General features: G+C 41.7%; 1 protein-coding gene across 1 annotated transcript in view; it reads left to right on the top strand.

The window, feature by feature from the left end:
• PAX3 (paired box 3) overlaps nt 1-25143 on the top strand; it is a 237387-nt gene that overhangs the window by 108761 nt on the left and 103483 nt on the right. Inside the window, 3 exon segments of the mRNA XM_077748573.1 lie at nt 4459-4583; nt 7850-7976; nt 9376-9428. Coding sequence (XP_077604699.1) covers nt 4459-4583; nt 7850-7976; nt 9376-9428 — 305 coding nt within the window.

Here is a 25143-nt window from a genome sequence, read left to right as displayed (position 1 = left end):
TGGGCCTCCGAGGGCCCCTGAGGCCATTGTAAGGTTTGCTCCTTAGTACACATGAGGCTGCTATACTATGGTTTGAAAGCAGAAAGAAACCACCTAAAATATACTGTTGGAAAGAGAGCTGCATTATAGGACAATATAACCAAGATGGGCCCCACTGCGTGCCGGAGAAGACACGAACTCATCTCTACCTGTGGATCCTGCAGTTACCTCAAGAGGCTGGACTTAATAAGGTTCCAGAGCACCTGGGACATTCTTCTGAGACAACCCTCCCTCTCCAACTCTTCTAAGTCCTTAAAAAGGACGTGTCATTCTAAGAGTAGTAGTCAGAAGACTGGGCAGCCCAATGCTGCAGACGGTGGGGACTCAAAACCCTGGTTTGGAAGTCTAGATTGGCAATTCAGACATGTGTACTAGTTGTGTGATTTCGGATAAGTTATCTAATTTCTTTTAAACTGATTTCAAATTCTGTAAGGGGCGCCTAGGTGGCTCAGTCAGTCGAGTGTCTGACTTTAGCTCAGGTCGTGATCTCGTGGTTCGTGGGCTCGAGCCCTGCATCGGACTCGCTGCTGTTGATGCCGAGCCCGGTCTGGGTCTTCTGTCTCCTTCTCTCTCTGCCCCTTTTCCCCTCTCTCTGTCTCAAAAAAGAATAAAACATAAAAGATATTCTCTAAGAAAAGAAAAATGATGATTGCTTCTTTTTTTTAAATTTATTTTTTTAAATTTATTNGTTAGTGTTACCCATTAATGGTATTATTTAGTCACATTAATTATGATATGCAGATTATACATGTTCCTGGACTTTGAAACTTGCCCATTAACCGATCTAAGTCACTAAAATAACGGAGAGATTATTTTTAATGACCATGAATGGAAAAGTCACAAAAAATAGCTATTTTGTGTGACTATAATTTAGTGAGAAGATGTATTAATAGTTTCTTTTTTTCCATATATAGTCATAATTTTTTTTTGATGTTTTATTTATTTTTAGGAGAGAGAGAGAGAGACAGCGTGAGCAGGGGAGGGTCAGAGAGAGAGGGAGTCACAGACTGAAACAGGCTCCAGGCTCCGAGCTGGCAGTCAGCACAGAGCCCGACGCGGGGCTCGAACCCACGAACCGCGAGATCATGACCCAAGCGAAAGTCGGACGCTTAACCGACTAAGCCACCCAGGCGCCCCGTATAGTCATAATTTTTAAATGACTCTTTCTTACCGCTGAGAGTTCCCAAAATAATGAGGCTGAAGATACAAAGAAAATAATGAGCTAACCTCTGCTCCAAAGAATCTTTACCAATGGTGGCTAATTTACCATTGCAACTTCAGTCGTGAAAACGGGTATGTTTCTAAGACCCAATGAAAGAAAAGAACAGTAAGGATCAGTCTGAAGCTACAGCCCTCAGGGTCTCACCCCCTTGGCTTATACACTGAAGACTGTCCCACTGCTGTCAGTTTCAAAGTGATCGTAGCAGTAGAGCAATAACAAATGTAAGTATGGGCCCTCTCATATCGGTCAGGCTTTCAGAGATGGAAGCATTGCCCCCCCATTTGGGAAAGAAAAGACATCTTTGCTAAGAGAACTTCATATCTCATCCATTATTATGCTAGCAGCTAATAATGATTTATTTGATTTAAGAAAAATCAAAATGATTTGATTTGATTTGATGGGATGTCACACCCTGGTGCTGTAGGGGTGACCGGGAACTAGTCGTTTTTCTTAATGATAAGCAGCTAAACTGTGTCCCTGACAGCTGCTGAGTGGAAGATTTTCAGGCACCGGAAAAGGAATTGGCTGAGTTGCTCTACATACACTGCATTGTATAAAACCCCATTGTCTAAATGACTAATATCACACCACAGGAAGTCAGTGCTCGGGCGTAAATGTCTTCCAGTCTTCGGAAATACAGTGCATATTATCTAGTTATTCAGTCTGTGTCATGAAATATGAAAATAGTCTAGGAAAGACACATCCCACTTGACCTTTGCAGAATGATTTAATAAAGTTCGCTTGATGCAAACATATGAAAGAGTAATTGCTGATAAAAGAGGAATTGTGGCTTCCTTCTTTCACATCCTCCTTTCTTTGGAAACACTTCACAGGCTTTATTAACTCTTTAATGTTTTTGTAATTGGTGGCATTTGTCCCTGAGGCCATGTTCCCAGCCCTGGTTGGGTTCCATTAAGGATGAGATTCCGTATCTCTGAGGTTTTCAGCCCCTTTCAACACTCATCCTGATATCTTTGTCTGTATAATTAGGCAAATATGTTTTCAATTGTTTTTATGTGTGTACACATTTCACCCCTTTTACTGCTATCTTGATTGATGTTTTATGGGATCCATTTTCAATTCGTGGCCTCCTCCGCTTAAGAGAGGTGCCGACGTTTGCTTCTGTAGCCACTTACGACTCTATCAGTTCCACCTGCAGGTGTAACTGAATATGGTGCTTCACTTTCCGGGGAAAGGCTGGACCTCCTGGGTTTTCTAAGTAAAGACTCCCTCACCCCATCATTCTATCCACACTTGTTTCTTTATTTTATGGTGTTATTCTGGCTTAAAATGAAATATAGACCTACCCGGGAAAATCTGGAGACTATGGAGAAGTTCAAAGAAACTTCTTTGCGGTTTTAGAACTATCATTATAATTGCAACCATCAGCTAAAGAGATTTCTTCCCAGAGGTCTCTCCCGAACTCATCACTGGGTCCCTCCCCAAAGCTTCATGGGGTTCCCCCCTGTGCCCCCCGCCACTAGAGCACACTGGTGTATAAGATTTATAATATGACCTGATCTCTTCCTGTTCATTTATTTGTTTGTATTAACTGTGGAAGTGAGGATCTTGTCCGTCTTATTTGATGGACCTTCCCTGTGCCCAGGACATATTTGGTCCTCAATACATATTTACACAACTAATGAATGAACCAATTTATTATTTTAAAGCAAATATTTTCCCTTAACATTTAAAAACACGAAAATGTTCTGGGGCGCCTGGGTGGCTCAGTTAAGCATCCAACTCTGATTTACAGCTCAGCTCACGATCTCACATTTCTCCAGACTGAGCTTTTGAGTTGGGCTCTACACTGACAGCATGGAGTCTGCTTTGGATTCTCTCTCTCCCTCTCTCTCTGCCCCTCCCCCCTCAGAATAAATAAATAAACTAAAAAAAAAAAAAAAAAACAAACCCTGAAAAGTTATAATGTAATTGTCAGGTTGATGTTTTTCTATAGAGCAGCCTCTTTTCTATGTTGCATCATCCAGGAGCTCCGGGGCACCGGCTCATGAAGCTTTTGTGTCTGCTTTCTGCTCTCAGTGTGGTTGGGACAGGAGAAGGGGATGGACACATTGGGCTCTGGCTCTTAAGACTTCTGCCCAGATGTGACACCTTTATAGATGCCCACATTTTACAGACCAAAGTAAGACACACAGCCTCATCTCAAAAAGGGTGGGGGAAATGCCTTCCACCTATGTGCCTGGGAATAGATTTGGAATGACTGTAACTATGGTGCTCATGGTGACCACGTGAGCTAACGACGCACTGGGTTAAATATAAAAAGTAGTATCATTTCTTACTGTAGACCTCGGTCCTACTCTCCAGTAGCAGCCCCTCTTACCAGGCTCTGGTATAGCTTGCTCCAAATTTTCTCTTCATATGCAAATGTTTGTGGTGTGTATTTGGATATATGTATGTATCCCCTTTTTGGTACTCAAATAAGAATCTATTTAATACATACTAGTTAATTTTATTTATTTATGTATTAATTTTTTTAATATTTATTTATTTAAAACTTTTTAAATATTTTATTTATATCTGAGAGAGAGACAGCATGAACAGGGGAGGGGCAGAGAGAGAGGGAGACACAGAATCTGAAACAGGCTCCAGGCTCTGAGCTGGCTGTCAGCACAGAGCCCATGAACTGTGAGATCATGACCTGAGCCTAAGTCGGATACTTAACCGACTAAGCCACCCAGGAGCCCCAACTTCGAATTTATGTAATGGGAGTAGAACTCAATAAGTATTTCCCCTCTGTGACCACCTCACTCTATCCCATTGTTCTTCCTCTAAGTCAATGGCATCACCATTCACCCAGTCGATGATGCCTGAAAATTGGGTGTCATTCTGACTCTTCTTTTTCTTTCCTGCTGCACATCCAAATCATTACATCTTGTCTAGTAGCTTTGCGTTAGAAATATATCCTAAATTCGGGGTGCCTGGGTGGCTTAGTCGGTTAAGCGTCCAACTTTCGCTTGGGTCATGATCTCGCGGTTCGTGGGTTCGAGCCCCGCGTCAGGCTCTGTGCTGACTGCCAGCTCAGAGCCTGGAGCCTGTTTCAGTCTGTGACTCCCTCTCTCTCTGACCCTCCCCTGCTCACGCTGTCTCTCTCTCTCTCCTAGAAATAAATAAAACATTAAAAAAAAAGAAATATATCCTAAATTCACAACCTCTTATGACTTCTGCTATCGGTCTAGTGCAGTCATCACCCTCTCTTACCTAGACGACGACCTCAGCACCCCCAGATGGAATCTTTGCTCCCACTCTGGCCGCCTGGCCCCCAAGGCTGTTTTCCACACAGAGGCCACAGTGATTCTTTCAGGTGTAGCTCACATCTTCTAGGGACTTTTTCTCACCCTTAGGATACAATTCAATCAGTGATTTCCAAACTATTGTTTGTGATTCCTATATTTAATTTTGCATGCATGTGCACGCACGTGTGTGTGTGTGTGTGTTGTGTGTACACGTGTACCTAGGCGTGTAGTGGTTGGGATGCAGAAGTATTTTTCTTACTTTGCATTGTAGTAAAAAAAAGATGAAAACCCTATCTTTTATAATCAGTCCCCTGGGTCCCTCTAAAGCTCTTTTGTTCTAATTCTCTTGTTTATTCAGCCCTAACCACAATGGCCCTGCTATTTCTTAATACTCCAAACATCAGCTACCTCAGGGCTTTGCACTTGATGTTTATGCTTCCTGAAACCTTTTTTTTAATGCTTTTTATTTATTTCTGAGATAGAGACAGCGTGAACAGGGGAGGGTCAGAGAGAGAGGGAGACACAGAATCCCAAACAGTCTCCAGGCTCTGAGCTGGCAGTCAGCACAGAGCCTGGCGCAGGGCTTGAACCCACAAACCATGAGATCATGACCTGAGCCAAAGTCAGATATTCAACCGACTAAGCCGCCCAGGGGCCCCTATTTTTCCTGAAATCTTAATTTGCCAGATATTTGCAACTTGTGTTTCTTTTACCTACTTAGAAATCCTCCCTTATTCTTCTTTGTCATCTTCAGAGGCCTAAAGGTTGGTTCAAACGATTAGATTCTATAACAAAGATTCTTACTCCCAGGAAAGATTCCTATCCCCTAGATGGACAGGGAACAAAACTTTTTATGTATTTTAAAATGATCCTTTATCAGAATACGTATGTAAAATTGAAATCACACTTTGTACGACCATATCAGAGAGAGGCCCATCAATAAAGAGTTAAAAGTCTGCTCATCTTTCTCTATTCTCCCCAAGTTAATAGTATTCTTCCATTAATTCTTTACGCTCATATAAACATATACAACCTTCATTTGTACATGTGGAGTTGTTTTTTGTTTTGTTTTGTCTTTAGTACCTTCTGGTTTATGTTTTAACCTAACAGATGCTATCATGGACTTCTGTTACATAATACTGCAGAGAGTGGATCAGTCATAATTCATGACACCATTTCCTGATGGCTAGATGGATGGACATCCAGATTGTTTTCTGCTAGTAAATATACTGTGGTGAACTTTCTCCTTTTCCCTCTCTCTCTCTCATACAGACAGATGGATAGATAGATAAATAGATAGAATGGAGATATAGGTATAGATATACATCTAAATATAGATTGATATACATATCTAATTCCATGTTGGCACTTCTGCTTCTATAGGATAGATTCCAGAAGTGGGCTTGCTGTGGTAAGGACTCTATTTGCAGTCAATTTCCCACCGCTTCAGTAACCTGTCATCCTTCTTGCCTGAGCTGGGGTCACAGTTCCCACCCCCAACCATCTCACCAAAGTGCGCACAAGATGGCGACAGCGGGAGGTAAAATAGCTTCTGTGGCTCCTGACCTAAGTTGTTTGTTTATAGTGACACGCCTCAGAAGCGACAGTCTGTTCCTTTTGACCACTGACAAAGGGAGCAATTAATATAAAATTCATTCACTTTTCTGCATTGTCGGCTGTGCTATTTGCCTTTAAGGGTATTTGAAGAAAACGAAAAGCACCTGGGACTTAGGTAAAATTTCCATAGTTCATGTTTGAGAGAGAATATGTTAAAACTACCATTGGAATACCTGAATGCCGAAAACATTTTTTATACAAGTCCACCACATAATTTAGAATTTAAGTCTGTATTTTTATTAGAATTCATTTGATATTAGTGTAATATAACAATGTTTTGGTTTCTCCCCTTTCACTTGTGCTTCTCTTTCATGATTTACTCGTTTGCTCTGTCTTTTGGAGCATGTAAGTTATTTGATTTTCTTAGTTTTGAAGCAATTAATATTTGGCAATGAAACGGTTCTGTGGTTAAATAGACTGAACATCTTAAAAGCCAGACCCAAAAGGAAATATGTGGACCAGAAAAAGTGTAATGAGAAAACTGCTATGAATTCACCAAGAATAAAATAAATTAAATGGCCTCACACACACACACACACACACACACACATCCAACCATAAAGTGTATACTCTAAGATGTGCAAGATCAATTTTATCAAACTGATTAATATATACAACCCAAAACACTTTCTGTATTTTAAGGCAAACTTAAAAGATTAGTTCTTGATATCAAAATGATACAATAGAAAAGCCAGAGGAATAGGATGCAAAAAGCATTGTTAAGTGACTCGACACGGCCATGTTGGCTACCTGGTTTTACTCTACCCGAGATCTAAACTCAGAACCAGGGCACGGATCAAATAAAATCAAGAAATGAAAGGGAATTTCGTGACCTCATTACTGTTGACTATGTTGTCTTAGCCAGAGTTTTTTTTTTCTTTTTCATGAGAAAATGAAGAGTTTGATTCTAGAAAGCGGTGGGGCTGTTGCACAAAACATGTAACTACAGTGCTATCGCTTCTATTCTGATCTTGCTCAAGTTCATCAGGGAAAATTAACCTTGGCAGCTTATTCAGTGACTAAATCTTGATATTTTTCTGGCTTAATTCATAACATAACTGTAAGCTATTGCTCCGTGTTTATATTTCCCATCCATTTCTCACATTTCCAAAGCATGCTGATATGTGATCCGGGCAGTTTAGCTACCATAATTGGCATTTTTCTTGGGCCAAAAGGAAACAAATTCCTTATCCTCCATACTTTTTTAATTTCTGAAAAACAACAAGTAACATGGTTAATCCTCTTTTTGATCTTTTTTCCTTTTGAATTTTCCTTATATTCTTTCCCTCTTTTAATCTTTTACTTTCTTTTTAATCTTCTCATTTTGCCCCACCCCTTTTATTTGGCTTCTCGTTATGTATTTCTTTAAAAGAATTGGTCCAGTCTATGGAAATGGGTCTTTAGAGTCTGTTCAAAGAGCCATTATCCACATTTTGAGGCTCCACTATTTCTTTCAAGAATTTTGTGGCAGCATTTGCCAAGAGGTCCCAACAGACTATCTTTCACAGTATTAATAGCACGTAAATCTTGTAGACAAAATGGTGCTTCATGAAATTATCTCTTGTGATGAAAAGTTAAAAAAAATTAGACTTTTCATCCTCGGCATGTACACATAAGACAAAAAGTTATCACTTGGAAAGATCGATCATTGCCCTAACGAGCCACTTTTCTCTAATCAGAAGTATCCATATACACTCTTTTCTTTAATTTCTGTTAGACGACTTTGGTGACATTAGTGGTGGCAAGAACAGGTTCGTTTTAGAAGCAGGGACTGTTGAAGAATTCATCCTTACTTTCTTCTGCAATTTGAAATTCACACAGCAGTGGGTTTGCTCCCGCATAAGGTAGGCTTTTCACAGTAGCCAATGGTTTGGAAAGAAAGGAATAAAAGTAAAGTCAAAAGGAAAAACGTATAGGTCTTCCATAGAACTTGAAAGACTTATTTAAAATGAATTGCCCATTTCTCTTATAAGTCACCTTTTCAAAACACACTCATAAGATGTTTGGCTGCTGGTCTAATATTACACCTTTCTCTTTCATCTCTTTTTTTTACTACAAACCCTTAATGACAAACGCAGGCAGGCCAGTGATACTGATATACCACAGCTTAGCATGTGAATTAGTCATCAGACAATCAGTTCAGGGGTCAGGCTTAGAGAAACAGTGCAAAGTTTGCGAAATGCAGGTCGACAGAGGTGCTCTCCACTTCAAAGGGGGCGTGCTTGGCCACGAGAATCCGGATCCCGAGCAGAAAACAGCTGGGATTGTCGTTTGTCCCGAGATGGAAGGTTTGTGTGTGTTTGAGCATGTTTGTAGCCGAGGTAGGGTTTCACTATTTTGTAGAACAACAGTTTACTTTAGAGGCCTGTGCTAGTTAAACACAATAGGAAGTTAGGGTACGCAGCAGCCTGGGTCATTAATACCAAGCAAGGGGGACCTGATCCGGGGCAAACTCCCCCAAAAGGACATCTGAAATTTTCCCCATGCAGTTGCCTTGTGCAGGACGTTAAGGATTTCATTTTCTGAGAAATTTATGAAAGCATTTTCTATTCTTGGGACTGAAGTTAGAACATGGTTTTGTTTTGGACCTGAAATGAAAACGTACATTTTGAGTCTGTTTCGGGGATGTCAGAATATGCCTTTTCTATCTCTTATTTTTTCAAGGACAAATACATGAAGTGAAAGGTATGATTTGGATGCATGTTTGAAAATACTATCTACAAAACCAATGTATCCTTTTCACCTTTAATTTATTTTTCCTGGAAAAAAAAAGAAGTCAAGCCTGCATGTTACGCTAAGATTAAAACTTGTTTCAACTCAAGTTGGAATGAATTTATTTTTGTATTCACTGTGTAAGTGCATTTCGGTTTGCTTTAAAAATGAGCTTACTTCTCAGGGTACCTAGGGTTTTGGGGTAAATCGTCCATGATCAAGTTGCTAGAATTGAGCAAGTGGGGAAGTCAACGCCCTTACCAAGGAGGACATGGACAGAACACTAGTTTGATCTCAGGTTGAAATTACCGTTTTGTTCTTGAGAAAGGCTACTGCACGAATCAAGAGAACTGGAATCTCGCATCTCTCAGTGTTTTTCAACTAGTGGAAAGAAAACTGGAAGGCGAAGCAAAAACTGTTACAGAGGAGAAAAAATCCAAAATCCAAACCATATGACAATGTCTATTTCTCTGTTTCCTTTGTCATGTTGTTTTACTCTTTCCTGGCATTAACTGTCTTTTTGGGTTATAGTTGCTCCAAGAAAGCCATTTCAAAGAAAGATCTTTACCGGGAGTTCAATGAGAGTAAGCATTGGAACAAGAATGTGTCCCGTCCATGGCAGAAAAGTATTACTTTGAAGATGAAATTATTCTTTGAACACTAAAACAAGGGTACGGTGCTAAATGCTTATAGAAGATTCCTATCTCGTTGAGGGGGGAAATAGACACATAATTCAGCCAATTCCAGCTTGATAAGCCAAAATGATGGTCTAAATGCAGATGATGTCTGAAGCAAAAGAAAAAACACCAACTTTCTGAAACCCTGGTTTATATGCAAAAGAACTTTCACGAAACAGCGTAACTTATGATGGCTTTTTCTTCCTTTGTAAGTTGGTATTAAACATGCCACTGATTTATCATGGAACATCAGAAATGGAATTTTTTGGATTGTGTTCTTTTAAATTATGGGTAGAGAAAGAAGAACAACCGTTAGAATCAGGAATGGTGACTAGTTTGAAGGAATTTGTCACTTGTGATATTATCTGGCCCTAAGGACCACGGGTTTTGCTTTCATGGCGAATTAACTCCGGGAATATATGCAGTATAGCAGGACATGTTTTATCCTTCCTTATGAACTAATACCACTGAATATGGAAATATATCAATTCCCTCCTCACACCCCCTCCACTGAATTGAGTTCATATGCAATGGGAAAATTATTAGCACAACATCTGCAGAACATAATTACAGCACTGTTTTATATCCTTTTACTGGAAAGCTAGGAGTTGAAAGCTGACATTTTCCTTTCCATGGCTTGAAAATATTCATAAATCTCATAACGCGAGTGGTGTGTCTGATTCTCATTGGTGGCCATTAATGGTCATTTATGTCCACAAACGATTGCTATGAATGTAGTTAAAAAGTGTATTTTTAATATTAATTAAGTTAATGCAAAGGCACAGTGTATTTAATGTGCATTTATTTACAGTGTATCAGATTGTCTAACTCTTCGTCAACAATTTCTTTGACATTGTAGACTAATTTAAAGACTGTGTTTGTTTTGAATATCAGAATTTTCTCTTTTTAAAACAATAGTTTATTTATTTATTTTGAGAGAGAGAGAGAGAGAGAGAGAGAATCCCAAGCAGGCTCTGCAATGTCAGTGCAAAGCCTGATACAGGGCTTGAACCTATGAACCTTGAGGTCGTGACCTGGGCTGAAATCCAAAGTTGGATGCTTAATGGACTGAGCTACCCAGGTGCCCCTCGAATATCGGAATTTTAAGTGACACTCTCAAAGTGGCTTAAAAAAATTTTTTTTTAATGTTTTATTTATTTCTGAGAGAGAGAGAGAGAAAGAGAGAGAGAGAGCGTGAGCAGGGGAGGGTCAGAGAGAGAGAAGGAGATACAGAATCTGAAGTAGGCTCCAGGCTCTGAGCTGTCAGCACAGAGCCCAATGCAGGGCTGGAACCCACGAACCATGAGATCATGACCTGAGCCGAAGCCGGAAGCTTAACCGACTGAGCCACCCAGGTGCCCCTCAAAGTGGCTTTAAGAACAATAACACCATCTATATTAGCAAACATCAGTCTACAGAACTTATCAGTAAGTAAGAATGGCTCCCACTATCTATGAAAGCATGATAATTATTGTGTTGTGGCCAACGTTCATCACTATGGTATATATTCACTAACAGGGTGTCTATTTTGTGACAGACACACCTCTAAAATATATAGATCTGCAGGGAGCCTGGGTGGCTCAGTCGGTTGAACGTCCAACTTTGGCTCAGGTCACGATCTCAGGGTTCGTGAGTCCAAGTCCCACACAGGGCTTGCTGCTGTTAGCCTGTCAGCGCAGGGCCCACTTCAGATCCTCTGCTCTCCTCTCTCTCTGTCCCCGCTTGTACCCTCTTTTTTTCAAAAAGAAATAAAACATTATAAAACTAAAAAAGAAAATGTACGGAGGTGCAAAACAAAGTGATTTCCTTCATGGATCTTAAATCCAGATGGAGGAGACAGACAATAAATAAATAAATGCCAGGTCAACTTGTAATGGCAAGGGGAAAATAAAGCAGGGTAAAAGGTTTGGTTTGGGGGTGCCGTTTTAGGGAGGGGGTTAAACCCAGTATGTCCAAGCAGGTGAAACTTGAGCAGACTTCAATGAGAGGGGTTAGTTACGTGGTGATGATCTGGGGGAAGATGATTCTGGGCAGAGAGATCAGAAAGGGTGCAGGCGATGTAGAAGGGAAGAGTCTGGCATATTGGAAGAACAATTCAGCTCCTGCAGGGAGGTAACAGACCGGAGGAATTGGTGAACCTGAGTCTGGGAGAGTGGGGAAGGTCCAGGTCACACAAGGCCTCCTGGTCACATTCAGTACATTGGATTTTGTTTTAAGCATGAAGAGAAGGCACTGGAGGGTTTCGGCTTTTGTTTTTCTTTTTTTTTTTTAATTTTAAAAAATGTTTTGCTTATTTCTCAGAGAGAGAGAGATGCGGGGCTCGAACCCATGAACCGTGAGATCATGTCCTGAGCCGAAGTCGGATGCTCAACCGACTGAACCACCCAGAAGCCCCTCAGCTTTTCTTTTTAAAAGATTGCTCTGGCTGCTGTATGAAGAATAGACTCTAGGGAGGCAAGAGTGGAGTCAGGGAGATTAGCCAGGAAGCTACTGAAATGGTCCAGGTGAGAAATGATGTGTCCGGGCCCCAGGGCTGCTCCTACAGCTGTTGCGCCCAGGCTAGAACTATCAAATGCAACTCTGCTCCATCCTTACTCCGTGGATCTGTTCTGTTCATGCCCCATGGCTCGGTTTTGTTTAATATCAGCGTGCACTTGAGTCATACGTGATCAACACACGCAATCCCCTCTCACATTAATGAGAGGTGTTATTTTAGATCATGAAATTGTTACACATTCTTGTAGCGCAATAAGCTGTAAATGGGTTGGATCTTTGATATATTGTAATTTAAATATTCAGCTCTCAGGGGCACTTGGGTGGCTCAGTCGGTAAGCATACAACTTCGGCTCAGGTCATGATCTGGCGGTTCGTGAGTTCTAGCCTTGCGTCAGGCTGTGTGCTGACAGCTCAGAGCCTGGAGCCTGCTTCAGGTTCTGTGTCTCCCTCTCTCTCTGACCCTCCCCCGCTCGTGCTCCATCTCTCTTTGTCTCTCAGAAATAAACCAAAACATTAAAAAAATTCAGCTTCCAGATGTGCTGTACTCATTTAGGGGAGGGAGAAATAAAATAGATGGATAAAACTAGGATAGGTAGTAACGGAAAATATAGCCAAGCTCTAATTTAGGAGAAAAGTTCCCAATAAATTCATTAAATCATTGCTATTGCAGAAAGAAAAAAAAAAGTCCCTAGGACATCAGACAGCAATGTGTGGATGGGTGCTTTCACTTTGAAATCACCGCATAATGATTTTATTAGCACAAATCACATTGCCAGAAAAAATGTCAATGAAAGCTAACTTATATGAAGTGTTTCCTTCGTGCTGGGCATTTTGGTAAGCACTTTGCTGGCATTATTTTATTTAATCAGCATAAGGATTTAGGAGGGAAATATTACCATACCCACCTTTACTGAGTCAAAGAGAGATTAAGAAATTTGTCCATTGTCACACAGTTGGTAAGTAAAGGTGAACTTGATTTTCAATCCATATTTGTTTGACTCCCAAGCTCATGGTTTTTTGTTTTTTGTTTTTTTACGGTTAGTTACAGGGCCTTTGGCCTAGCTCATTAGGACTTACTGGAGACAGGAAGCTTTGCATGGGTTCAGAGAAAGGCTGATGAATGACCAGGATAATTAAACTCTGTCTTTTGCATTGGAGTCCTTACATTTGCCACTGCTACTAAGGACATGTTCTAGAGGCTGGGGTAGTGGTATGGCAGTGACCCAGTAGTGGGCCCCTATATGGACAGGGACCTTATAGGGAGTTAGTAATACATGTAATTAATATTTTTTACATGTGTTTTCAGCTTGACATTCTATCGCTTGTTTAGCCTATTGAGAATAAACAAATAAGGGGAATGCTTGCATATTTACAGCACTATCTTCTAAATCGTTTTCTTTTTAGACTTCTGGTTTCTGTATGTAAGAAAACCACAGGTTCTGTGGTCAATAATGGAGTCTTTTAAGAAACAAAGCTCAGGACACCTGGATGGCTCAGTCAGTTAAGTGTCTGACTTAGGCTCAGGTCATGATCTCACAGTTTGTGAGTTGGAGCCCAGAGTCGGGCTCTGTGCTGACAGCTCAGAGCCTGGAGCCTGCTTCAGATTCTGTGTCTCCCTCTCTCTCTCTGAAAGGAGCTCACTCACACTCTGTCTCTCTTGCTCTCAAAAATAAATAATAAAAAAAAAAGAAACAAAGCTCACAGGTGGATGGATTATCTGTGTGGTGCACTTGCTGGTTGCATTGTTAGTTACACTGTTGATGGATCCCATTGCACCATTTCCTCCTTCCTTCCTAGCAGAACGTTGATATTATTCGGGTATTCAGGCGACCCTGTTCTGCCACATATCTTGGGGGAGGCTGCTCCAGCTCCAGGGTGGGTGTGATTAGTCTAAGAGGAAATCACATTCCTCTGGATCAGGATTTGCTTAAAATTGGGCATGTGATTTGATGAGGGGAAGTCTACAAGCTGGTTTCCGGGAAAAGTTTGCCTCCAGAAAAAGTCAAAAGAAAAGACAGTCTTTTTCTGCTGATGTTGTTTCATCAGGTGATGTTTGGTTTCCAAATGCCCTTTTGGATCCAGCTGTGGGAAGTATCAGATGTGAGCAGAAGGCAGCAGGGAACCTGGGTGCCTCTTGACATCGTCGGTCTGCTGAATAACCAACCCTGAAGCTTTATTCAGCTCAGACTAGCTATTATGTCAGACATTAATGATCCTTTTTGCGTAAGCCAGTTCGAGTTTGGGTCTGTTGTTTCGAGCCAAATAACATTCCCAATGATATAACCTGCTCTTATTATCATCGAGCCAATATGGCTGCTTGGGTAATATTAGAAAGTGTCTACATTTTTTCTTGACCTCAATTACTCCAAATGAAATGGGCTTCTTAGCAGGAAATCCTACCACCGGACATTAGTTTTTTCAACCTGCCTCTACCGGGAATATACTGTTTGGAATCGGAAGAAGCCTGTTCATTCTTTCTTGCCCACATATCCTTTATTGAAATTGCTCTCTTGATAGAGCCCTACTAAAAAGGGTGGACTTTACTGGCCATGTTTTATATATGACCTTGTACTTTCTAGCGACAACTTAATTGAAGAGACTGGACGATTGACTCAGTGGGACTAATCTTATTTCTGTCTTGGGGTTTTCCTTAAGCTTTAAACTTTAAAATAAAATACAGATGGGGCGCCTGGGTGGCTTAGTCGGTTAAGCGTCCGACTTTCGCTTGGGTCATGATCTCGCGGTTCGTGGGTTCGAGCCCCGCGTCGGGCTCTGTGCTGACTGCCAGCTCAGAACCTGGAGCCTGTTTCAGAGTCTGTGTCTCCCTCTCTCTCTGACCCTCCCCTGCTCACGCTCTCTCTCTCTCTCCTAGAAATAAATAAAAATAAAAATTAAAAAATAAAATACAGATGGGGCGCCTGGGTGGCTCAGTCGGTTAAGCGTCCGACTTTCGCTTGGGTCATGATCTCGCGGTTCGTGGGTTCGAGCCCCGCGTCGGGCTCTGTGCTGACTGCCAGCTCAGAACCTGGAGCCTGTTTCAGAGTCTGTGTCTCCCTCTCTTCTCCTCCCCTGCTCATGCTGTCTCTCTCTCTCCTTCAGAAATAAATAAAACATTAAAAAAATATAATATAAAATACAGATACAAGAGAAAGACAGATCAAATGCATAGCTTAGTGAATAATAATAAGGGAAACCCTCTCCCCCAACCCAGATCAAGTAACAGAACTTTGTTGGCCAGCTGGGAAGCTGCATTTACTCAGTCTCAACAGAGATCTTGACATTTATAATGATCACTTCCTTGAGCTTCTTCCTTATATTATCACTAAACTGTCCAGCTTTAATATTTAATTTTTTAAAAAGTTTGTTTATTTTGAGAAACAGAGAGAGAGAAAGAGAGAGCACTGAGCAGGGAGGGGTAGGGAGAGGGGGAGAGAGAGAATTGCACACAGGCTCCTAGCTGTCAGCACGGAGCCTGATGCGGGGCTTGAACTCACATTAACTGTGAGATCATGACCTGAACCAAAACCTGTTCCTAAACTGTCCAATTTTAGACACTATGGTTTAGTCTTGCCTATTTTTAATAAGCCGCCAAGGTCTCTCAGATCTATAAGTGCCTTCTATTCTACAGGTTGCTATTGAGAGTGAATACTGTGGATTCCCCCCAAGTTGCCCCTCAGGACTGAGGCTCTATACATCCAGTCTGCCAGGGGGACTGTGGAGGACACTTACAGGCTGACCTTTTATCTTTGTGTCCATACTTTGTATAACCCTCTTCCGCCGAATGCAGATAGGATCTATGACTTGCTACTACCCAGTAAAATGTGACAGTGATGGGGCGTCTCTTTCGTGATTGTCACCTTATGCAAGGCTCTGTACTGTCAGCAGCTGCCTCACTGCAGAGAACCTCACTGCTGGTGTGATGGAGTACGTGACCATTCTGGGGAACCGGGGGTGGCTGCTGGGTCATTTACTCCTTCCCTGGGGACAATCTGCTTCCACTGACTGGCTGAGCAAAGCCTGATTCAGCCTCCCTCTGTCAATTTGCAGAACTGCGGGAGGGCACCCAGGCTCCCACCTTCCCTGTGGGATCAGCTACCCGAGTGGGTAGCTCAGCCTCCCCTCTGCCCAGTCCGGCTTCCTTCACTTTGTTACAGGTGCTGTTCCTCAGTTCACTCCCCAATAAACCTTGTACGTGCAAATCTCTGTCTCAGAGTCTGTTTCCAGGGAATCTCTTAAACCCTGTCTTTTCCTTGCAGTTCATCTTTTGTAGACTCGAGGGTGTCTGATCTCCATGTGGATTTTGCTGATTGAAACTCCTGGTACAGATCAACGTATTCCTCTGTCCTTTTTTCCCCCTGTGAATTACTAGCTGGAGGCAGGGGATGGATCAGACCCAGGGGATGAGATCATCAGTTCAGTAATGGGAGTGGGCCTGAAGGGGGCATCAACCGTGCCTGCTCCACTCCCTATCTGGCTTCACATGCACGGATATGTATATATATGCATGTATTATGTGTTTGTGCATATATATATATACAAATTTGTGTGTATACATGTGTATATATGTGCATATATACATGCACGTGTGTATGAATATTATATACTTGTACATATGTGGATGTGTATATATTATATGTGTGTATGTGTATATACATGTGTATATATGCGCATGTATATATGAGTGTATATATGTGCATGTATATGTGTGCGTGTATATACACATGTGTGTATAAATGTGTGTGTATGTGTGTACATGTGTATATGTATGTGTGTCTACGTTATATATACATGTGTATATGTGCATACATACATGTATGTATATGTGTGTATATGCATGCATGTATATGTGTGTGTATATATCTCTGTGTGTATATATGTGTGGGTACATATATGTGTGTATATATGTACGTATATGTATGTATGTGTTTATATCTATGTATGTGTGTATATATACCTTTTATCTCTACATTCTATGTACATAGAACACACATACAGGTTTACAGGTATTTCTATGCATCCATGTACATATACATACTTACAATGCATATATATTGTGCATTAGTATATTTGTATGTTTATGAATATGTGCCTTTTAGTTGTGGTGCTTTCCTGCCCCACTTTTGGTCTACTTAGAGAAAGTTGGGGAAGAGGTGGGCAGTCAGGCACGGGCCTGAAGAAGGATCAAGGCAGACATTGACTGGGAGCAGGCTCTGGAGAGTCTGGTGACTTCCCCTTGGACGATGCTCCTGTAAGAACTGGTGCTTTTCTGGCTGGGGGTGGGTTGTGGGTCGGGGTTTTCTCCAGAAAGATGAGGGGAGAGAGTGGTTCCTTCAGAAGGCATAGCCCCACTTGCAGTGACTCTGGAACCAAGTGGGTATGAAGTGGTCATTTTTACTCATGGGTCACTTGTAAGTCAAGTTTTTTTTAAGAGGCAATTGCTTGTTTTGGAAATTTGTGGTATCTCATATTTTGAGGCTTAAAATGAAAGATATTCTTTGGGTTGTGGTGTGGGGTAAATGTGAGGGCAGCAGGAGCAGCTGAGTGATGGAGTAATTAATGTCTCAAGGTCAATTTCATCTTTAAGATTTGTGGTTCTGTGGTTTTTCTCTTTGATTTTTTTCTTTCTGTAGTAAAACTTGTTAAAGAAGTGATGGAGATATATGGACCCTTTTATGAGGACTTCAAGTCAATGAAAAGCACCATTGAGTCTTTTGATGGTTTACATTACTTAGTTCATATGTGTATTTTAAGTTTTTGTGGTGGGAAATTATACTCATTTGCCTTTTTAAAGAGATGTTTATGGATGCTTGTGACATGTTCAGCCCGCGAAAGCTGTTGTGATATTTAGGTATATTAATAAATTATCTATAACCTTCTGTATATGGAATTTGATGTTCCCTATCCAAATGGGTGAAAAGAAAAAAAAAAACAGGCAAAGGCATTGCTTTTTTTTGTTTTCTACTTTTAAGAATTGTCAAAAACTCTTTGTTTCCTTTCCCTGAGTGGACCCTGAAGGCAGGCGGTGTAGGCTAATTTTAGAAATGGGTGATACATAGGAGGCCAAAACCGGGGAGGTCATGACCTATGGCTTCTATAAGTAAAGAGTTTCTATTTCGGGAGAGCAGTGTTTGTGATGTTCCTGATTATCTGCAGATCTGATAGCGCTGGGTGTTGCAATTGCCTCCAGCCTCATTTTCCTACGGGTTCCTTGAGACAAAAGACCCAAGCAGGGTCCACCTGACACTGCTTCTCTCTCTCTCTCTCTCTCTCTCTCTCTCTGTTTTAATAGTTTATTGTCAAGTCGGTTTCCATATAACACCCACTGTTCATCCCCACAAGTGCCCTCCTCCATGCCCATCACCCCCCTTCCGCTCCCCCCAAATGTCCAAGTACAAAAAGAGAAAAGCCCCTGAGATGCTTTTCTCTTTTTGTATTTGTGCGTTCTTGTTTCTCCCATATTCTGACAAATGCAGGATATTTCGTTAATTTGCATATATATATTCCGTTTTCACTGCTGACAGTTTCTTTCTTTTTATCTTTCCTTTCCTTTCCTCTCATATCCTCTCTTTTCCCTCCCCTCTCCTCCCCTCTCTTCCTCTTTCTGTTCTTTTCTTTCTCCCTCCCTCTCTCTCCCTCCTTTCTTCCTTCCCTCCTTCCCCCCCTCCCTCCCTCCCTCTTCCTTCCTTCCTTCCTTCCTTCCTTCCTTCCTTCCTTCCTTCCTTTCTTTCTTTCTTTCTTTCTTTCTTTCTTTCTTTCTTTCTTTCTTTCTTTCTTTCTTTCTTTCTCTTTCTTCCATTTGATGCAGACCTGATTTTTGCATTTCCAGAGTGAACCTTGTTTGAAGCATAAGGATCTGAATAAAGGGCATGATCTCTGTAATTTCTCTTCTGTTTGGGCTCCTTAGCTCTGGAGTTTTAACTTTTTGAGCCGCCGAGCAAGAACAAAAATCAAGAGACTTTTAATGTTTGAAGCTGGTTGAAATTATTAGCTTTCATCATTTAAGAAATGTTAATAGCCAAAATGCTTTAATCCAGCATTAAACAGGTAGAGTGCATTTTTAAGGGCTCTAGGGAAGAGGTAACATTTTAAACAAGTAAGTGAACTAGCCTAGAACATGGTAGCTTCCAGAATCTCAGGAGAGATTCCAAGACGTTAACTTTTAATCATGTGATATGAAATAACTTCTTCCCAAAGAATGGGTCCATTTAGGCAACAGGATGGCCCTGTTTCCCACGACCAGAAAACACTACACAATGTTTCTGATCACATGGCTTTATAAATACATTTCATAGTTAAGTGTGTGAGACTGGGATTGGGTGAGTAACATTTTCTTAGTTTGAAACTGTTGAGGCAAAGAGCTCTTTTTCCCCTGTGGCTGTAAAACTGTTCTGAGACACCAATATATTCTCTCTTCTCAAATCAAATATGCTCATCAGGGAAGAGCTTGGCATTCATAGGAACCAGCTGTTGGGAATAAAAAGTCACAAGTTAGACTCTCTAAGGCAGGGACTGGCAAACTTTTTAAGGTAAAAGGCCAGAGAATAAGTATTTTATTTATTACTTAAATTTATTTTTCGTAGGCTAAGAGGCAAACTTGAAGATATTATGTAAGTACTTACGCAACAAGAGAGAAAATATTTTTCACAACAATTTTTTTTATTGGAAAGTTAAAAATATAATAATAATCATCACTGTGTACAATTTTTGTCATGCAGGTCTGCTAACGAGAAGAGTGCTTTTGGGGAGGGATAATGTTTCACTTAATCTGGATTCAGAGTTACTTGTCTGTCATCAAAGCAATTGTAAATGTTCATCTGAAAAGCCACTCTTAGCTGGTGGGCCAGAGGCAAACAGGTGGCAAACGGGATTTGACCTACAGGCCACAGTGCTAGGAGAACTCATACTTTTTCTTCTCCTTTGCAAATGTTTATTTAAATTCTAAAGTTAGTTAACGTAAAGTGCAATATTGGTTTTTAATGAGATTTTTTTTAAAAATATTTTTATTTATTTCTAGGAGAGAGAGAGAGAGCATGAGCAGGCGAGGGTCAGAGAGAGAGGGAGATACAGACTCTGACATACGCTCCAGGCTCTGAGCTGGCAGTCAGCACAGAGCCCGACGCGGGGCTCGAACCCACGAACCGCGAGATCATGACCTAAGCGAAAGTCGGATGCTTAACCGACTAAGCCACCCAGGTGCCCCAAGTGCAATATTGGTTTTAAGAGCAGAGTTCAATGACTCAGTACTTAACATACAGCACACAGTGCTCATCACAAGTGCCCTCCTTAGTACCCCTCACCCATCTAGCTCACCCCCCTACCCACTTCCCTCCATCAACCCCCAGTTTTTTCTCTATCAGTAATAGTCTCTTACAGTTTGTTTCCCCCCTCTTTTTCCTTTGTTCCCCCACCCCCATATGTTCATTTATTTTGTTTCTAAAATTCCACATATGAGTGAAGTCATAAGGTATTTGTCTTTCTCTGACCGATTTATTTTGCTTAGCATAATGCACTCTAGTTCCATCCACGTCATTGCAAATGGCCAGATTTCATTCTTTTTGATGGCTGAGTAATATTCCATTGTGTATATATACCACATCCTCTATCCATTCATTAGTCAGTGGACATTTGGGCTATTTCCATAATTTGGCTATTATAGATAGTGTTGCTGTAAGCATTAGGGTGAAGGTACCCCTTCGAATCTATATTTTTTCAACCTTTGGGTAAATGCCTAGTAGTGCCATTGCTGGATGGTAAGGTAGTTCTATTTTTAACTTGTTGAAGAACCTCAGTACTGTTTTCCGGAGCAGCTGCACCAGTGCGCATTCCCACTAACAGTATAAGAGAGTCCCCTTTCTAGGAGAACCGATACCAACCACTGCTCTCTGGGTGCTGTGTCTGGGTTTATTTCTGCTGCCTGAGGAGACAACAAAAGTAGAGAAATACGTATGTTCAAGGATGTATATGTATAAAGCAAAAGTAGTACTTTATCTCCTATATTTTTTTCAAGTTTATTTAGTTATTTTGAGAGGAGAGAGAGACAGCACATGTCCACGTGGGGGAGGGGCAGAAAGAGGGGAAGAGAAAGAGAGAGAATTTCAAGCAGACTCCCCAGTGTCAGCTCAGCTCAGGGGCTCCACCTCAAGAACCGTGAGATCATGATCTGAGTCAAAACCCGGAGTTGGCCGCTTCTCCAACTGAGCCACCTGGGGGCTCCTCCCACTTTTTTTTTTCTTTTTAATTTAAGAAGTATGGTCTCTTTGCACATGCTCACAGTGGTAGACTCTAGCTTCTTTTCTTTTCCGAATGGGTGGATCCCAGCATGTCATTCTGCTAGGTGTGGCCTTGGGCTATTGATAATTCTATTTCTTAATGTTTTAAACTGGCTGCCACATGTCAGGTGGTTGGGAGAGCATGGGGAGGTGTGGTGACAGGTCCCATTCTTGGGAACTTGCATTTGAGTGGACAGCTAACGTTTGCTGGGCATTCGCTGGCGACCAGGACCAGGCTGAGTGCCCTGTGCTCATCCCACAGTAACCCCTTGACATTCTATTTTTATCCTAATTTTATTCATTTTTTATGAAAACATTTTTTAAAATATTTATTTATTTATTTTTGAGAGAGAGACAGAGCGTGAGCTGGGGAGGGGCAGAGAGAGAAGGAGACACAGAATCTGAAGCAGACTTCAGGCTCTGAGGCAGCTGTCAGCACAGATCCCGATGCAGGGATCGAACCCACAAACCATGAGATCATGACCTTAGCCGAAGTCAGACGCTTAACCAACTGAGCCACCCAGGCACCCCTATTCTCATTTTATACATTGGAAATAGGATTCTAGATAATAGCAGAAAATAACGGGGTACTTACTATGTGCAAGGCTCGGTTCTGAGTGTTTTACAGGAATCGTCTCACTTAACTGTAACCTAATGCAGTGGTACAATTGTCCTCGCTTCATAGATGTGAAAACTGAGGCACCAAGAGGTCAACAGCTGCCCGGAGTTGCTCAGTCGGTAAGAGGCAGGATGGGGCTTCAAGCCCAGGCAGTCTGCTCCAGCATGCAGGCACTTAACATGATGCTCTTTTCATCTTAGAAAGTGTATGTTACTTGCCTGGGATTTGGCCAAACTGAGATTTTAATTTCAGGTGTCTGATTCCAGAGTGTCTCTCAGTCACTGCCTTACCCAACAGTCCCGGATCTTCCGGGTTGTTACTGGGATCGGTCTCTCATTCATGAACAAGGTGGTTCCTAGGTGAAGGTGGTGGGGCGCGTTCACCTGGGGATCAAACCAAGAACCAGGGGCAGAGCCCTGTTTTCACACTGTTTCCCAATCCGTGGGGGTTGAGGGGAGCCACACAGGATGGGTGTGCTCTGTGGTCATGAGTCTGAATGAGGGAGGCCGGCTCATCTGCTTATTTCCTCATCGACCTTGGGCAAATCGCTTATGCTTTTTAATCCTCAATTTCCTCCTCTGTAAAACTTCCCTGGAAGCGAATTTAATGAGAAGTCTTTAAAATGTTCTTGTCTTTTGCAATACGTAGCTTTCTGTATCAGCTTGGCCAGGCTGCAGCACCCAGTGAGCTCATCGAGGCGTTGGTATTTTCTAGATGCAGTTAATACCTACAGTCGACTGACTCTGCAGGAAGAAACTCATCCTTGCCAATGTGGGTGGGCTTCTTCTAATTAGTTGAAGGCCATAAGAACCAAAACTGAGATTCCCCAAAGAAGAAATTCTACCTAAAAAGACTGCAGCCTAGAAATCCTGCCCAAGTGTCCAGCTCATCCACGTGGCCTGCAGAATAGGTTCTAGAGAATTCTGACTGATACATTCATTCTCAACTTCATCTGTGGCCACCCAATAATTTTAGCTATTGATGTCGTACGCCCCATAGAAAATCTTTGGAAGTTGGTGATACAAATAATCAAAGTAGCCACATGTTACTTTCATTTGGTTTACACGTTTGAGGGCTGCAAAATAAAAGCAGTTCTACCTCTGAATTTCATTCCAATTACAAAATGCATTCGCAACACAATCTTCTCTAAGCGGCGCTGCTGTGGTAAAAATACAGATACGGTTCCATCATCGTAAAGCCCGGCTGATGTACTGATTAAAGGAAAATGGCATGGTGAATTGAAAGATGTTTTAACTACTATATCTAATTACAAAGAAGAACATGTTACCAAAATTTGAATGCGTCCTATAATAAAAAACAAGAGCAATTAACAATCAAACAAGCAACTGCTTTCTTGACAGACGGATGACACAGAACAGGACTAACGAAAATGTAGAAAGGTTTTGCTTGACGAGGAAAGCTGAGATGTTCCTTCAAATTGTAAGGTAAGATCCAAGGAGCATATGACTTGGTGATTTAAGGCCAGGCAGGGACTCAGGAAGCACTTGAAATGGCTGTTCTGGATTCCGTATAACTGAAGCAAAGTCCCACATCTTGATGTAAAATACACTTGTTTTCCTGCACGTAATTTTACTCGGAGATAAAGGAGTAGTACTTATCTTTTTAAAATGTCCATTTATATATTTGTATTTCTTTACTGTATTGTCATTTAGGTATTTTGTTTCATATTCTGAATTTCATAACCTGACTTCCTGACTATCCCATAGGGATCTGTGTGGCTAACGAAGTTAACATCCATAAATTACCATGAGCTCCAAGGATGAAAAATCCTGGAAAAGTTAAGAATTTCCTAATCAGAGGTGCCTGGGTGGCTCAGTTGGTTAAGTGTCCTACTTTGGCTCAGGTCATGATCTCATGGTTTGTGGGTTCGAGCCCTGCGTCGGGCTCTGTACTAACAGCCAGCTCAGAGCCTGGAGGCTGTTTCAGATTCTGTGTTTCCCTCTCTCTCTGACCCTCCCCTGCTTACTCTGTCTCTCTCTCTCTCAGAAATAAATAAAACATTAAAAAAAAGAATTTCCTAATCAACCCAATTCTTTTCCTCTTTTGGGCAGGCATATGTAAGATGTTCTCTTTCTCTTGGCCATACAGCTGTTATTTTCTCCAACATTATTCTTAATAAGTCTGAGAATGGGCTAGTGGGCTGATCATGATCAACCAAGGGATGGATCCTTTTTATTCAATCTTTGGTCTCTGGGCACAGAGAGTGTGTCTGATGGCTCAGAGGCAGGCACGAATTTCTTGGCTGGAAGCCCTGGTTTGCAGCAGACAATGGCATGCATAACAATCACCCAAAGAACTTGCTAAAAATGCAAAAGTCTGGGCTGCACCTCTAGAGGTTCTGAATTAGTAGTTGTAGGGTGAAGTTCAGACATTTTTATTTTTAACAAGTACCTGGGGTGACCCAGAGACAGGCAGCTCATAAACCACATTTTAAAAAATGTTTATTTATTTTTGAGAGAGAGAGAGAGAGCGCGTGCGCAAGTGAGCGTGCAAGTAGGGGAGGGGCAGAGAGAGAGGGAGACACAGAATCTGAAAGAGGCTCCAGGCTCTGAGGTGTCAGCACAGAGCCGCACGTGTGGCTCGAATACACGAACCATGAGATCATGGCCTGAGCTAAAGTCAGATGCTTAACCCACTGAGCCACCCAGGTGCCCCTCATAAACTACATTTTAAGAAATACTCCTCTGCAGTAGAGGGATCCACCTCTCCTTTTTATTTTTTTTATTTTTTTTTAATGTTTTATTTATTTCTAGGAGAGAGAGAGACCGTGTGAGCAGGGGACGGTCAGAGAGAGAGGGAGACACAGAATCTGAAAGAGGCTCCAGGCTCTGAGCTGGCAGTCAGCACAGAGCCCGACGCGGGGCTCGAACCCACGAACCGCGAGATTATGACCCAAGCGAAAGTCGGACGCTCAACCGACTAAGCCACCCAGGCGCCCCCCACCTCTCCTTTTTAAACAACAAGACAAAGCAAATCAAAACAAGAAATCAGGGTGCCTGGGTGGCTCAGTCAGCTAAGCGTTCAACTCTTGATTTAGGCTCAGGTCATGATCTCACAGTTCGAGGATTTGAGCTCCGTATCGGGCTCTGCTCTGGCGGTGTGCAACTTGCTTGAGATTCTCTCTCTTTCTCTCTCTGCCCCTTCCCTGCACTCTCTCTCTCTCAAAAATAAATAAATAAACATTTAAAAACAACCCCCCCCCCCAAATCCCTAGTAG

This window comes from Crocuta crocuta, unplaced genomic scaffold, assembly GCF_008692635.1.
Source record: "Crocuta crocuta isolate KB4526 unplaced genomic scaffold, BGI_CrCroc_1.0 scaffold229, whole genome shotgun sequence".
Lineage (NCBI taxonomy): Eukaryota > Metazoa > Chordata > Mammalia > Carnivora > Hyaenidae > Crocuta > Crocuta crocuta.
This window is presented reverse-complemented; position numbering and strand designations above follow the sequence as displayed.